General features: G+C 41.6%; 1 protein-coding gene across 1 annotated transcript; it reads right to left on the bottom strand.

Annotated features, from left to right (window-relative positions):
• Positions 1-1,579: 1,579 nt before the first annotated feature.
• ube2v2 (ubiquitin-conjugating enzyme E2 variant 2) lies at positions 1,580-16,246 on the bottom strand. Its single transcript, XM_085992890.1, has 4 exons — positions 16,138-16,246; positions 7,318-7,457; positions 4,638-4,763; positions 1,580-2,876 (listed from the first exon to the last, which is right to left on the bottom strand). The coding sequence occupies exons 1-4, from the start codon at positions 16,151-16,153 to the stop codon at positions 2,730-2,732; spliced, it is 429 nt and encodes a 142-aa protein (XP_085849016.1). The 5' UTR covers positions 16,154-16,246; the 3' UTR covers positions 1,580-2,729.
• Between the last annotated feature and the right edge of the window lie 250 nt (positions 16,247-16,496).

Genomic DNA, 16,496 nt, shown 5'->3' with positions numbered 1-16,496 from the left:
AGTGGAGGAGAAGTATGCGGGAAGGCGCCGAACACCTCGAGTCGCTTTGCCAGGAGCAAGCGGAAGCCAAGTGCAAGTCAACCCAAGCACCCCACCCACCTGCCCCTTCAACCACTGTCTGCCCCACCTGTGACAGAGACTGTAGGTCCCGTATTGGACTCATCAGTCACCTGAGAATTCATTTTTAATGTGGAAGTAAGTCATCCTCGGTTCCGCCTAAGGATAGCGATAGACTTCAAGACAGACAGGCTGGTTGAATGGGCGGACGTGACAGATGAAATATAATGCATAAAAGTGCAGAGTGATACATCTTGGTAGGAAGAACGAGAGGGAATATAAACTAAAGGGTACAATCCTAAAGGGGGTGCATGAACAGAGAGACGTGGGGGTATATGTGCACAAATCGTTGAAGGTGGCAGGGCGGTTGAAAAAAGCATACGGCATACTGGGCTTTATAAAGAGAGGCAGAGTACAAAAGCAAGGAAGTTATGATGAACCTTTATAAAACACTGGACAAGTGGAGTACTGTGTCCAATTCCAGGCACTATACTTTAGCAAAGATGTGAAGGCCTTAAAGAGGGTGCACAAAAGATTTACGAGAATGATTCCAGGGATGAGGGACTTCAGTTATGTGGCTATACACTGGAGAAGCTGGGGTTGTTCACCTTAGAGCAAAGAAGGTTCAAAGGAGATTTGATAGAGGTGTTCAAAATTATGAGGGGTCTAGACAGAGTAGTTAGAAAAATTGTTCCCATTGGCAGAAGGGTCAAGAACCAGAGGACACAGATTCAAGGTGATTGGCAAAAGAACGAAAGGCGACATGAGGAAAAACCTTTTTACGCAGCGAGTGGTTAGGATCTGGAATGCACTGGCTGAAAGGGTGGTGGAGGCAGACTCAATTGTGGCTTTCAAAAAGGGAATTGGATAAATACCTGAAAGAAAAAAAATTGCAGGGCTACAGGGAAAGGGACTAGCTGATGCTCTCTTGCAACAGGCCAATGGACTTCCTTCTGTGCTGTAACCATTCTATGAATGGCCTGTTTGTGCTGTAAATACTATATAGTAGCATGCAATGAAGTTGTTCAAGAACTTTGAAATACTTCTCATTCATCTCATTTACTGTTTGTGGAATTTGCATTCCAAAATTTGCCAGTTGCCCAACAGTAACTGCTGGGAGGTAATTAATTGTTTGTAAAGCACTTTGCATATACCGTACAGGGGATCTGAAAATACTTTTTTTTGTGCAAGTTCTTTGCTTACGAGGCAATCCCCTAGATATGTTGCCTGTTCAACAACATACAATTCTCAGTTACTATCAGTTCTATCCTTGGTGAGTACATTGCAGTAAATAGTTAGTTCGTTCTGGAAGCCTCCCTGATGCATCAGTGTGTAAATACATTGCATGATGTAGTACTATACCAGGTCGCAGTTTCAATCCCTGGTCAGCAATTGCCATTCTGCCTGAGATGAGCTAGACCATGTGGCAAAAGAAAGAGTCCTGAAAAAGTCTTCTAGTGGAAAAGCTAAACTAGTGGCAAAATCACCAAGGTCTGCAAAAAAAGTGTAAAGATTTAGCACGTTTTTAAACTTTACTGTTTATTAAATGAATACACCCACCTTAAGTGTTTTCTCAAACTTGAATGGGGAACAGTCTTATTAATTACAGCAAATTGGCGAGATACCCTCACGAGAAAGTAAACTTCAGATAGTTATACTACTACCTGATTTTCTTTTGACAGGATCATTAGCAGCTTTTAGTCTGAGAAATTTATGCTTTTTCCATTGGATTCTAAAGGGAAAATCCAACAGCCTAGCATTTTAGCTAGCTGTGTCATTTTGCCCTCAAGGAACAAAATTGTTTTGAAAGGGTGATTTTCAAACTTGAAATCAATAAAAAGTTCTCATACTGTAACCATCTAAATGATTTTACCACTAACTTTTAAAAAAAATTGTCAAACAATAATTAATTACCCAATTCAGAGACTGAAACGAAAAAGCATCTCACTGCATCTTATTCACATCTTCAAGACTAACTTTAATCTTAGAAAGTCCTAACTATACACCGATATTCTTTTCTCGCAAATTCAAATGCGTGTTTTGGTAGAATCAGACTGTAAACAAACGCAATATCATTACTTGATACACAAGAGCTGCTTAACAGAAAGTTATTTTCATAAATACAAATATTAAAACAATCCTCAACACACTGACATTACAATTAATCTGCACCACAATGCAGCAAAATAATGAGCAAAAACTTCCAACAATTCTTATTGAATGAGTTTAGTTTGCATAACATACATGACAACCTAAATTTTTTTTAATACAGCTCTTTTTCATGAGAAGTTCCAGAGCATGCCATTATATACATCAACTACTGCCTTTATTAACCAATAATCTTGTGTAACGTACATATCTGCTATGATCAGGCAATAAATGACCTGGTTTCAATCCTCATCTTTACCACTCCCCCATCCAAATAAAAGCCAAAATTCCAAATGGCTTTTTAGATCACCATTGCCTTGATGAGAAAATAAGTTACTCTGCACCACTATTGAATTTATTTGTGGCTGGGAACATTATTGTGTGGCTGGGAACATTATTGTGGGCGTACATTAAGATTTACAGAGATCCAGGTGTTTTTTTTGTGGGTATTTAGTATTGTGGAAAATTGACAAGACATGAATAGGAAGTGAGGTTTCTGAGAGAAGGTTTTGGATCCATTAAAATTAATTGCTGTAAGTTTGTCCTTCAGGGGGCTGTGAAATCTTCACATTCTCTTTGCATGTCATCATACGCCGTAGGTCTTGAAGTACAGCCTTAATACTATAGGAATTTTGCCACTTTGATAGAATTGGTATGCTACGTGAATCCACCTGCAAGAAAAAGTGTAAAATGCAGAGTTTTAAATAGTTTTTTTTGCCAACTATTACTAAGCAGTCACAAGACCACAGTTTAAGGTATAGTAACCTACACTCAGTAAATTTAAATTTATCCTTTACAGCTGTCAAATGTAATACAGGAAACTCTCAACCGGCACCTAAATATCTAGAAATCTCAACTGGCAAAATTCAGGAGTAGGTTCAGGTAAGTTTTACTGTATATTAGTGGCCGTGTAATCGGGGTTCCTGGATCTGTAGCCGTGTAACCGGGGTTCGTGCACCTGTGGCCGTGCAACAGGGACTCCTGGATCTGTGGCTGTGTAACCGGGACTCCTGCACAAGTGCCGTGTAACCGGGGTTCCTGCACCTGTGGCTGTGTACGGGGCTCTTGTACCTTGGTAAGTATACCTCTCTCTAATCCGGACTTTTTGATCAACCGGCACCACGCCGGTCGCGGATTAAAAAAAAGTTTCCTGTAGTTTAACAAAAATATGAAAGCTTGCCAGACTTCTGTAGCTCAGTCAACCAATGGAAGTGGTGGTAGGTGTTTTTCCCCCCCCCCCAAAAAAACAAAACAGAGAGAAAGAGAGAGGAGAGAGAAGGGAGAAGGGAGAGAGAGGACACCAATTTTGTATGAACACAAACATTTCTGAATTTGGGTTCTGAAAAGGAAAGTGAAACCTTATCAGAGTCAAGACTTTTAGCTAAAACAAATTTCAATTTCCATTGAAAATGTAGTCTTATATACACAACTGAATAAATCTATTCTATTTTAGGTTTTGCTGAACTTTATCAAAACTCCCAAGAATTTACCTCACTACACAATTACAGTCCACCACTTTCTGCCTGCTGGGATCTATTCAAATAATCTCTATAAATCCTTAATGTAGATGTACAATTTATGAATTACTTTAACATGAAAAGGATTTCACTTACCTACTAGAGGCAAAACCTGATCAGATAGAAGAATACAATTTGGCTTAACCAAGGAGTTGCATTTTATTCATTTTTTATAAAGTGTAAAACTATATTGTTCTGGACCAAATTTTAATCCTAACAATATCAGGCTCACAATGCAGTCATGTTTCCTCACTGATTCCTCTGTACTATCTAACAGTCATGAGGTTTGGGGAGAATGGGGTTATCACAATCATGCAGCAGTATACAAGTCCCAATGGGCTGGTAGGATACGAGTTGCCCTCACAATTCCCAACATAATGCGCTACTGATCGCAATTATACCAATGACAAAGAGAGGGGAGGGGAATAAGGAAGGCAAGTCAGTTTCCTTGCATTACTTCCTCTAAGACTCATTATGTACCAGTTCTCCTTGATCATTCCTATTTTCCCTATCTATTACCCAAGAACATATAGGACAACAGATAGCAGGGAATGAATTATAAATTAGTTATCCAAAAATAGATCACTTCCTGATTTAAAAAAAACTTTTACAATTGTGTGTATAACCACTTTGGAAGCAAGTCATCCTCCCCTTCCCTTATGTGCTCTTAACAGCCAGTTTTCAAAGCAGCATTGACAAAAATGTACATGCTGATCACCTATCCAGGTTCTTAGTCAAGGATGGTGTGCCAACATATAAGACTCAATTAAGGGAGCAAATAAACTCATTTCTCCTTCTGGCTTTTTGTATGAAAATGAACAGAAAGGTCAAAGGGCAAAAAGTTAAAGATATCTTACACTGCCAATAAACCATTAAACAAATGTTTTGAAAACAATTAGATAATAGTTTACTCACCATTCCATTGGAATTATTTATTCCATTCATATTTATTTTTGTTACAAATCTAACAATTGGAGGTACATCTGGATATTTATTTCCACACTCTATTTTCAGGCTGTATATTCTGTTTTCAAAGCAAGTCTGAAAGAAAAACATTAGAATTTACACTTTATTTATAGAGCACATGCAAAAGTAGCAGACCAGTAGACATTCCAATTATCATGGAAGCCTTTTGCATAGTCTCGCCAGACACGGTCACTCAACTGCAATCTGTTGGCATAAAGAAGTCAGGTTTAACCTCTTCAATTTGTTTGAAAACTGCCTCAGGCGTTGACGTTTATTGCACCAATGCCAACTTCTCTATTTCCTTCCAGATGAACCAGAGCAACACCAAAAAGGAGCAGCAGCCACAGGACCAAGGACCCTAATTCTCCCTTCCTCCTAAAATTAGCCACCCACTAGATCATTGCTTCCCCTCTACCAAGCATCAGCTCAATGACACCCACCTGAAATGGACTGCTTTGCATTAGTGAGGATCACCTGGTGAGACACTTAGCATGAGTGGTAAAGAGAACGACAAAGTTGTTGATGGGTACTCAACTGTAGCTGTCAGGAGAAGATTCCTGCCCTTGACGGAGAAGCCATAGGGTAGCTGAGGTCTGCTGATTAAAAGAATGATGCTGGCAGAGTTTCTAATCCTATGTCAATGCTGCCAATGAGGTATCCAGGAATGTGTCAAATGGTGATTCTGACAGATGCAGCTAGTGGATTCCTCCGTGACACCAGGCTAGATGCATGTATGGGTCTGCAGTTGAACATGGAGCAAGTGACAGCTTCATAACGAACTGATGGAGAATATAGGAGCAGCTCTGGCCAGTTCATTGCATTCCCTATGGAAGGGGCAAAAAAAAAAAAAAGGGCAATCCAGTTTTACAAACTACCATGATTTCCACAGGCTCTCTATTCTGGATTCCAATCTATTGAAGCTAGATTTGTCCAGTGGCCAGTCAGAACTCTTGCCCACCATCAATGCTCTAGCAGATGTGTACATATACAGGGGAGCTGACTCAGGACAGTTCAATGTGCATGCCCTTCAACCAGCCCCCTCAAACGTTAGAGTAAGTTAGCGAAGGCAGCCAGTGCAAAAAGAGGATGATTTTGCCATGGCTGAGGACACACTGCCTTCAGCAGGTCCTTCTGGGGACCTTAGCTACATAAAAATGAGGGCCACCCAAGGCTTCTACAAAGCAGTGATTCTCAAACTGGGGTCGGTCTGCAGAGACATAACAGGGGGTCCACAAAACATTAACCAATTATTCGTTGAAGATCTCTGAAAAATTGCAAACTAGGAAAATTAACCAGAGGAGGCGGGACCAGAATGCTCACTTTCAGGTTCCTACCAATGGCCTCACTGGTGTCTGTGGGAGGAGCACAGATGCTGGCTGGCTGGCAAGGGCGACTGCAAAATATAAGTTGTGTCAGGTGTCAAGTCAGTATGTTTTAAAGTTCAACCAAGGGCGAGTCACCATCATTCACGAGTCTCCTGCTGGCTTTGTGGGGTCTGCGGGAAGGTTTTTATTCATTGAGAAAACTTTTTCCGAACCAGATGTGTGGGATAATCTTGGATCGTTAATGCCAGTGAGTTGAAATCACCGCTGTGCCAAATTGAGCTAAATTCCCGTGAACGTGGCAACACTGATTTATGTGCTGGAAAAGTGGAGTGGTGGAGGAAGCGGGGCTGTCGGGAGACCCGGGGCCTGTCAGGTTGTCCAGCTGTTGTTTTTTGGGGGAGGGGAGAAGAGTGTTCGGGTTTGGGTTCGTGTCACTGGCTGGAGACGGCAGGGTGCGGACTGGCTGAGAGCTGGAAATGCAAGGACTTGTTTCTGACCCGCTGGGAACGCCCTAACCGCAAAAAGAGCAAGTCTGTTTGATGTGGATGTCGGCAGACAGGTGTGAATCAGACAATCCCAATCACACAAGCAGCTGTATCTTGAGTTTTATTTATCGTTTGAGTTCTTTATTTTCACTTCTTTAGTACTGAGTTAAAATTGAAGTTTTTGTCAATTTCAAATTACATTTAAAAAAGGTTTTGCAATTAAAATTCATAGATGAGCAGTAGTTTTTAAAGACAGTACTTAAAATTATTGTAACAAGTAGGAACATGAACAGCAGGCGCAGCTTTAAATAAAGTCAAACATCACACCAAGGATAGACAGACTCTGCAGTGAGAAGCAGGCACACCCATTTCACTGATATCTAAGTAAATATCAGTTTCCTTAAAAGCATCATTAAAACACAATACATGCTGCACTTTTTGTATGAGTATTAGAATTTAGATGGGGGGGGGGGGGGGTCCATGATTAATAATTGATTTGAAAAAGGGATCCTTCAACCAAAATAGTTTGAGAACCACCGCTATAAAGCACTAGCCATCTACCCTCGAGCCTTCCACCCACTGGCTTAAGGTATCAATACAGCACTAAACAGTGAGGTATTACACAACAGGACAGGAGTTCATCGCTATTTTTGAAAGGGTCCCTTTAGTATTGATTACATCAAAATTGATGCAAATCAACCCTTACAGCAAAGTGGAAAAACATGAGCACAATTTTCCCTCCAAGGTATAACATAAGGACAGAACATCTGGAAAATAGTATTTTAACTCAGTAATTACATTACTTGGTAATTTACTGACCCTGGGTGGCCCAATAATCATTCCTGTCCATCGTGTGAGTGTCATATCTTCATCATCCTCGAGGCCCCAGCTCACAGTTCCATCACCTACACCTTTCTGCCCTTCTTCAAGCTCTTCCAACAAACAAAAATTGCGAGGAACTGTCCAACATAAAACAATGAGTTAGTTAAACCATAAGCCAACATCAAGATCCGAAATACTTTGTAAACAAAAAAGACTAGAACTATCGTCAAGTTAAAAATACCTATATGCCCTTTCAAACATTATGGAATATAAAATTCCCCAAGTTATATCTGCAAATTAAATTACACTAAAAAGTGTTTACGACTGGCTTAACAGAAATTGCAATTTAATTACATTAACATTCTTGCTTTATGCAATAGTATTGTTACATAAAATATACAAATCCATATGGTATTCCAAGATACGCAATTAAAATTTATAACATCATCACAACTAGAAAATCCAGCAGATTCTTAATCACATCCTGTTAATTCATACCAGCAATGAACTCAGTGTGCCAAGTGTATGTAATATAGTAATTACTAGCCTACAGGGGACAAAAGTAATTTCAGGATGGATTTCACAAAATCCCAGATAGATTCCTGCAACATGTATTTTTATCACGTGAAGCAGCTCTGAATTCCCTCCCTAAACCCCCGCTGCTCTTTTAAACCTACTTCTTTGTCCAAGCTTTTAGTCACCTGTTCTAATTTCTCCTTAAGCAGCTTGGTGTCAAATTGTGTTTGATAATGAGTTTGACAGAGGAAAGCTCATTCATACCCAGACATGCATCAACATTTGTTTCTTGTTAAATTATCAATTGGTACTTAATTAACAGTGCTATGAACTCATTCTAAAAACTAAACAAACTGAATAAAGTTGTTAAATCTAAATAAAAACAAAATGCTGGAAATACTCAGTAGATCAGGCAACATCTGTGGAGAGAAAGAGTTAACGTTTCAGGTCGATGATATTTCATCAGAATCGACCTGAAATGTTCTGTTTCCCTCTCCACAAGAGCCAGGATTGTTCCCGTTCTTGCACGATGCCCATACATCAGCAAGGAATGTGTGAGCAGCATTGTAACTCCAGATTAGTTCTTTCGACCCTAGTCCAGGGAAACTGAGTTTAGTTATGCATCCCACTGCCTCCCAAGCCAAGATCAGCTTACTTAACAGACTCAATATCCTACCTGGGACCTTTTTGGTCTGTATATTTCATAAGTACGCCCCCTTATTGCACCAGTCTGCTTTCCCCCCCCCCCCCCCCACCCCATTTCCTACATCAACCATCTATGTAGTCTCTGCTCAAGTTTTGACAGCTTTACAAAATCTGTGGTTTGTAGTGCATGCCAATAAGGACAGTTTTAATTGTCCAATACTTCTGTTAAAATTAATAGCCCAAGGGTTTGTGACTCATTATACAACTCCATGATGAGAAACTAAGCAACTTAGTGCAACAGGGGTATTCTCTGAAGCTGGAGTTAAGATGCATTGTTGGGGCAGAGTGAAACAACTATCATCACTAGTCTTTCACCAAGGGGCCAAGGTTTCAGACAAAAGCAATGAAAAATCTCACCTACAATTTGGTAAAAGTGTGTACTTGACTTCTAACAGTGTGCTGATAATCTTAAATCAATTGAAGATCTTCCATATTGTATTGCACTCTTCACTGACTGGTAAATTGGAATGCTCACCAAAGTAGACACTGGCATTGATGCTCAGAAGGAGGCACCCTTGTGGAAAGCATTAGTGAGCACCATATCCAAGCCACATAAGATAGCCATTGATAAGGACCACAAGATATACTTGTTGGGACTATTGTTAAAAGGTTAAACACAGAATAACTGTCAAAGCGATCAATGGAAGAGGCTCATTGCATGTCAGCTTGGCTCAGTCTATAGCACTCATACCTGAATCAACACGATGGCACGGATGATGGCAAACTGGCTGTGTTTGCCATCATTTTGCCTTTGAAACTGACCGCAACTTAAGGATTTGGCGCATGCACAAATCCTGAAGTTGCAGTCGGTCATTCACTGCTCCAACACAGGCTGCGCTGACATTCCCCACAGAGCCAGCAATCAATGTAATCTCTCAAATCACAGAAACCTTCAGCTCTTCCGCAGTAATACCGCTGTTAAATTCCCCACTAAAAGTTAGACCCAAAGGAATTAATTGTAACTGTGGTTTTAACAGCATATTGACTGTTAAACAAAGGTTATGTCAAATTTATCCATTTTAATAAAAATTAAAATAAAGAAACTTTAGAAATTTTGTTAATCTTTATTTCAGGTTTGCCTTTTCCCCATGTGAGCCCCAATCTTTGTTTTGCTCTTAAAATTCTAACTTTTTAAAAATGTAAGAGCTTACTCACTTCCTTGTTCGCTGTCTATGAGAATTGTGTGTTTTGATTGGCTACTTAGACAGCTTGCTGACATCACAGCAGCTCGCACTCGGGGATCCCCACTAAACTCCATTGATTTGAATTACTCGTCAGAAAACCCGAACTTAAACACAGATCGCAAGATCTTTGCGCGAAGCTTACTTCGGGGCCAGCAGCAACAGCCATTGCTTTGCCGCTGGCCGCAAATTCCGGGCCATTGTGCTTTTGAGCTCCGCACCAGGACATGGGCGCCTAATTTATTACAATCTAGTGCGCTACCGAGGGATCCGATGTTGAACCAAGGCTCAGTCTACTCGTGATTATCATAAATTACAAACCACTATTTGAGCAGGAAATTCACCCACTGTCCTTCCCTCAACCAATCTCATTTAAAAGAAAAGTTTGTCAGAAATGTCCAGACTGTGCTAGATAGTCTCTCTCAAGCAGATTTCAAATCCTATTGTATCTAGTCATAAGATAGCATGACTAACAGTTGTAACGATTAAACATCCTTTGTTATACGAACTGGATATTACATTCATATGCACTTCCTCAATCTTCCAAAAGGCCTTAGTGAAATGAGGTTGAACAAGTTTATTTTACAATTAACATATATACACAGTAACTTACAGTAAATCTCACCTCACCAACTTAATTCATTAAACCGCCTTGCAGGAGAAAAACAAAATATGCTACACTGTCCCCGTCAGCAGACTAACTTCACTTTTCCAGTCAGCCTTTTCTCTTAATCTGACCAGCCCCTTAAGACGAGAAAGCCTTCACCAAATGAAACCACATATTCCAGTGTTCTTTTTTTCCATAACTTGCCAGGAAGGCAACAGTTTAACACCCGACTCTCCAACTGTCCAGAACCAGCTTCCATCCCCTCCCACACAAGAGTGAGCTAGTCGAGGACCAGGACCTCAAACCCGGCACTAAGCTCATGGTCTACAGGGCAGCAGTGATACCCGTCCTGCTGTATGCCTCAGAGACATGGACCATGTACAGCAGGCACCTCAAAGCACTGGAGAGGTACCACCAACGCTGCCTCCGCAAGATCCTGCAAATCCATTGGCAGGATAGGCACACCAACGTCAGTGTTCTTGCTCAGGCCAACATCCCCAGCATCGAAGCTTTGACCACGCTCAATCAGCTCCGATGGACGGGTCACATTGTCCGCATGCCCGATACAAGACTCCCAAAACAAGCGCTCTATTTGGAGCTCCGGCACGGCAAGAGAGCCCCAGGTGGGCAGAGGAAACGCTTCAAGGACACCCTGAAAGCCTCCTTGAAAAAGTGTAACATCCCCACCAATACCTGGGAATCCCTGGCCCAAGACCGCACAAAGTGGAGGAGAAGCATCCGGGAAGGCGCCAACACCTCAAGTCTCTTCGCCGGGAACAAGCGGAAGCCAAGCGCAGGCAGCGCACGTCAACCCAAGCACCCAACCGCCCCTTCAACCACCTGTCCAGAACCAGCTTCCATCCCCTCCCACACAAAAGAGTGAGCTAGTCGAGAACCAGGACCTCAAACCCAGCACTAAGACTGAAGGTCCTGTGACAGAGACTGAAGGTCCCGCATTGGACTCAGTCACCGGAGAACTCATTTTTAATGTGGAAGCAAGTCATCCTCGGTTCCAAGGGACTGCCTAAGAGGAGCTAGTTGAAGCTAATTCCTGCGGCGCTCAAATGGATGGGGCATTTTAATTCCTAATGTGTGAATGTTTATTGAGATGTGTTTTTTTTTTAAAAACCCCAAAATGTGGCACTGGTTATTTATCGTTATTACTGTTGGTGGGATTTTGCTGTAGACAAAATGGCTGCCATTCCCTATGTATCAGTTATTGCATTTAAATAACAGATGTGATATGGTACTAGAAAAACTTGCACTTCATTATTCTGATGTGAATCAAGGAAGCTAGCTACATAACTCCTACTAGATAAAAAGATGCAAAGGTAGGAGGTAGACATTCTGTAACATGGGAAAAGTGGCTTATACCAAAAAAATCTGGGAAGGGACACAGTTATACTGGCGGAGGTGGCAAAACAGAGGACCAGAGGACAGAGTTCCACTCCCCAATTTCTTGGGTTTAATGGAAGGATATAGTTGAAATCATTCTGAACAAGTGTACCAAATGTCGTAACTTTATTTTAGATGCTGGTCAAGACATCCGCTTCTACTAACTTTCTTTCAAAATAAATTAAGATTTGAGTTTATTTTAAATTAATTTATTAGTCTGTCTTTTCCCAGATTGGAAGGATTCTAAGATAAATTAGTTTTGGCACAAAACTCCCCCAGTTTGGCACAGATTATCAATGCCAGCCAGGGACCACAAAAATGGGAAGGGATGTCTGAATGCAAACAGGCAGATCGAATAGAAGACCACTTTATTCTGACATGACAAATTTACTGGCCATGCTCACATGAAGAATTTCAACTCAAGTTAGATACCAGCAGGCAACCAGCACCCAAGAACCAATCCCAGAGGTGGGGGGGGGGGGGGGGGGGGGAAAGAGAGAGAGAGAGAGGAGAGAAGAAATCCCCCATGTTGATTATTAACTTTCAGTATCAGATTTGCCCAACTAGAAGTGAACAATGGTAAAAGGCCAACTCTTCCACTCTCTTCATTCTATAATAAGTTCAATAGGCAGCCAGGGAACCAGTTAAATTGCAAGAATATTTCCTGCACAAATGTTAGTATGAATTGGAAGTTTCACAGAATTTAAAAAAAAAAACTGGTCAATATAAAATAAGGGAGTTTGAGTTGATCAAAAATAAGCCTTTTCTCCAGACATGCAACAGCATCTACTGAAGGTTTCCTTTCTAACTGACTTAGTACAGTCTCATACTAGAAAGCTATGTTAAAATAAATCTGACAGCACTAGATGGGTGCATTCCTACTCCACCAAGTTCCCAACTTCAGCTGCATTGCTATGCAGGAGGTGCTGATCAATGTAGAAAAATAGAAGTCCTGTATCCAACTGCTCTCATCCCCCAACAATGGTCAAAGAACCTGGCAAAAGCAGAACAGATGCTGCCACAACTAATTACCTTGCAGGCTTCAGAAATACCACCTACAGGCCAAAACTATTAGAGCTTCAACTATCAATGCTCCAATAATTTATGAACAATTAACTTGTAAAAGAACTTCACCAAATGGCACAAGAACTTCAAGTATTGACAAAAGTACCCACCCAATTTACCAAATACACCCTTTTTCAAATGGACCATAGGTTACATGAAAATATTCTTGCGACAACACAATATAGAACAGACATCCACTTGCATCAGAAAACAAGAGAGACACTAAGCCATTTTTGTAAACACTAGCATAATGCAGGTAAAGGCTTTAATATACAAGATGGTAGTCATTAGCAAGTATGTACATAAATCTTTAATATCTAAATTCACAAAAATTACATAGATGAATTCATTAATGTGACACCGTTCACGGAATAAATTTTTAAAAGCGCTTTATGGGAGATCAGAGAACACCAAACAAGTTGGAGGAAAGTACAAGAGTGAATGAAGACACTATTCCTGCTCCTATCAAGGAGGTAAGTTTTGAGAGATGTGTTTGAAGTTGGAGAAAGGGGTGGTGAGACAGGAGTTTAGGAGGGCTTCAGCTGCTCTTTACCTTTCTAATCCCAATTTCCTGCACTTTCTCCATATGCCTTAATACTCACTTTCTAAGTAGCTATCCTACTTTTAAGAACCTCAATTAATTCAGCATCTATGGTCTTGCGGGCTCAACATTGGAAGAAACTTGCATTTAACAAGCTACGTTCAAACTGTGTGCCCTCTTGATCGGGATTCTCCAACTGGAGAAATAACAGTTCCAAGTCCCTGTCAACTGCCTTCATTGACTCAATCAGATCACCCTTTAACCTCATTTGTAGGGAATATAACCAAAGTTTGTCAAGTCTCGTATAGTTAATTACACTGTTTGGTGACTGTTTTCCGCTACCTACTGGTACTCCCAATTTATCATCTTGCTTAACTCATTACTGTACCTACCTCCACTTCCAATATTTTTCCCCTCTCCGTGTTATCAATTCTGCAGTTTTGATTTGCCCTTCCCTGTGCTTTACTTGTTTAAATACTCCCCACTACTCTCTATCATCACTGCAAGCCCATCAGTATTAGTTTGGTTCAGGACTGTCCAGTTTATAAACCTTACACTTGCCCAGAATTCAGCCCAATGGACTAAGAATCTGAAACCCTCCCTTCCACACCATCTCACAAGCCACAATTTAATACATCTATGCACGTCTCTAACTGGCCTAACGGAACACCAGGAGTAATTAGAACGGTTAAACTCCTGCTCTCTTTTAAAGCACTGTACGACCCTTGATGTAGCATTTCACACCCAAATCCTCAAACTTCCTTTTCAAAATCACTTTCTTTTTCTATGTCTTTAGGTCCCACGTGAATCTTTTATCCACCTTACTTTGAGTTCCTTATTCTGGCACCCGAGAGGCAACACAATAAACCATACCTTCCCAGTTCCATGCATTCTTCCTCAGAACAAATCAATGAGGAAACGTTCTAACATTTGATAAACTAGCCTTAACATTTTTACTGTCTATTGCTTGGGTTATCAATACATATGGAAGGACACTAGGCTCCAAAAGCAAGAAAGAAAATAGATCCTTTAGTAAACAGACCTCAAGTCCCCACAACTGGCCATTACCATTCCTGTGCAACTCAACCAATTAATTATGCTTTCAACAAGGCAAAACAATAGAAGCATCTTTGTGCAATGTACTGTATATTACCTGGCAGCACATATGACTGGTTCAAGTATCAGCCCCACTAGGACAAAGCCTATAACCACATAATTTAAACACTACATCACTGAAAGGTTAAATATTTGAATGAGGTTTGAAACCCAACACTATCTTACTGCAAACCAGTTAACATTCCACCTGAATTCTCCATGAATAAAAAGACTGCAGATCACAGCCCAACAGCAACTATTTCAGAGCCCCTTAACAAAAAAAAAATCACATTAAACCAAGGCAGAATAAATCAAGAATTTACACTGCAATATTTTCAATTACTTACTGAAACTAATATTCTGAATCCACCTTGGAGTCAAACTCTATAAAATGAAGTTGCAGAAACTGCAATTACTGTTCCCTCCCAAGACTGACATTGGAGCTTGCCTGCCACTCACCAAGCTGCTAAAGACTATACAGGGAGAGAGCATACTTTGGGAGGCGACAGAAATAAGAAACTACTTGAATCAGCTGGTACACTGAATAGGTGCTGCAATACCCCATGTAAATTATATCACAACAAAGCATATTTCGTAAAAGGATGCATCAAAATACTTACAAAACCAAGTTTAACTTCTCATTTCATGCTACTGTTGTAAATTCGTTAACCTCTGACCAATGAGTTAGAACGTTTATTCTAACATTCCCATTTATAATCTGCATGAATGAAGTTTCCTTATGTCTACCATAAATCTCAACTATATATGGCCCACAAAAGATACGCAGAAAATGAAAGAGATTACGATTAAACTATAGCGTCAAATATTCGTTTGTAAAACAAATCAAATACAGCAGTTACTAATTTTGCAAAAAAAGTTTTAGCTTTAGTTTTAACACTAAATATAGTTACTTCCTCTTTGCCACAGCTGCATTTGCAAATTATTATATACGTCACTGGAGAGTTTGTAAATAAACTTGATCGCCAAACATTAGACATCTTGCAGCAAACCCGAATACTGCACTAAGAGTCTGCAGCACTCAACAGAACCTGAAACCTAACACGGAAAGCAATGTTTCATATTTCTGTGGCCCGAGAGGCGTGTAGGCCAAACACGCAAAGGCCAAAAAAGGCCGGGGCTTTCGATTAGGTAATAAATTAAACACACTGCAGATATAGGCCTGGGTGTGTGTATTGCAAACACATGTGACAAGGAAACTGCCCCCTCCCCTCAAACTACACATTTCAAAAAGCGTTGACTGATGAATCAGGGAGTCACCACCACACCAACCAAGCACACAGCATGCAGCTTCCGGTCTGAAAGGCAACAGTCGGAGCGAGCTGGGGGCCAGCGCCCGCTCAACAGCGCCTCAACCCGGCCTCCTCCCGCTCTCAGTGCCACACTGAGCGGCCCACACCCTGCTTTTGGCGGGGGGGGGGAAAGAGAGTCAGGCCCGGGCAGGGCAGCGCCTGAACGGTGAGCGAGAGCCGCAGCTCTCAGGTTACAGCCTCTCGTCGACCCTCAGGCCCTCTGCCTTCCCACCCACCACCGGCGGTGACTAAACGGCCGGGCCGGGAGCCGAGCATGGCCACAGACCAGCCCAGCCCCGTTCGGAGCCCCAAGCTCACACGCTCCAGAATGAAGCCTGCCCCGGTACACTGGTGCTGAGATGGCTGCGTGTGTCCCCGGGCCGCGCGTTACCCCCCTCGGACCTCGGCAGCCTGTCATCTTTGTCGGAGCCCAAGGAAAAGCCGGCGCCGCCACCGCCGCCCTCACGTGACGATCGCGAGCGCGCACATATAGCCGCGCGCGTCACTTCCGGGCCGGGAGCCGTGTGCGCATGTGCGGCTGCTGACCTTCCCCGCCCCCCAATCCGGATTCTTTGCGGCTGCGTTACTCTTGTACACCTGCCAACTTTCCACTCATTTCTTCGGTTTTAATCGTGACCTACTTTGATTGCAGCTTGAAAAAAAAAATCGACATAGCTCCTTATTTAAATGGATTATGATCAGTCTCAGTCTTTTCAAAGCTCCCTACCTAACAGCACTGTGGGCAGGGTCAGGAATGGCAG

The sequence above is a fragment of the Somniosus microcephalus genome, chromosome 7, assembly GCF_052327205.1.
Source record: "Somniosus microcephalus isolate GS21.2 chromosome 7, FLI_Smic_1.0, whole genome shotgun sequence".
NCBI lineage: Eukaryota > Metazoa > Chordata > Chondrichthyes > Squaliformes > Somniosidae > Somniosus > Somniosus microcephalus.
Note: the sequence above shows the minus strand (reverse complement) of the source record. Positions and strands in the feature narration are given on the sequence as shown.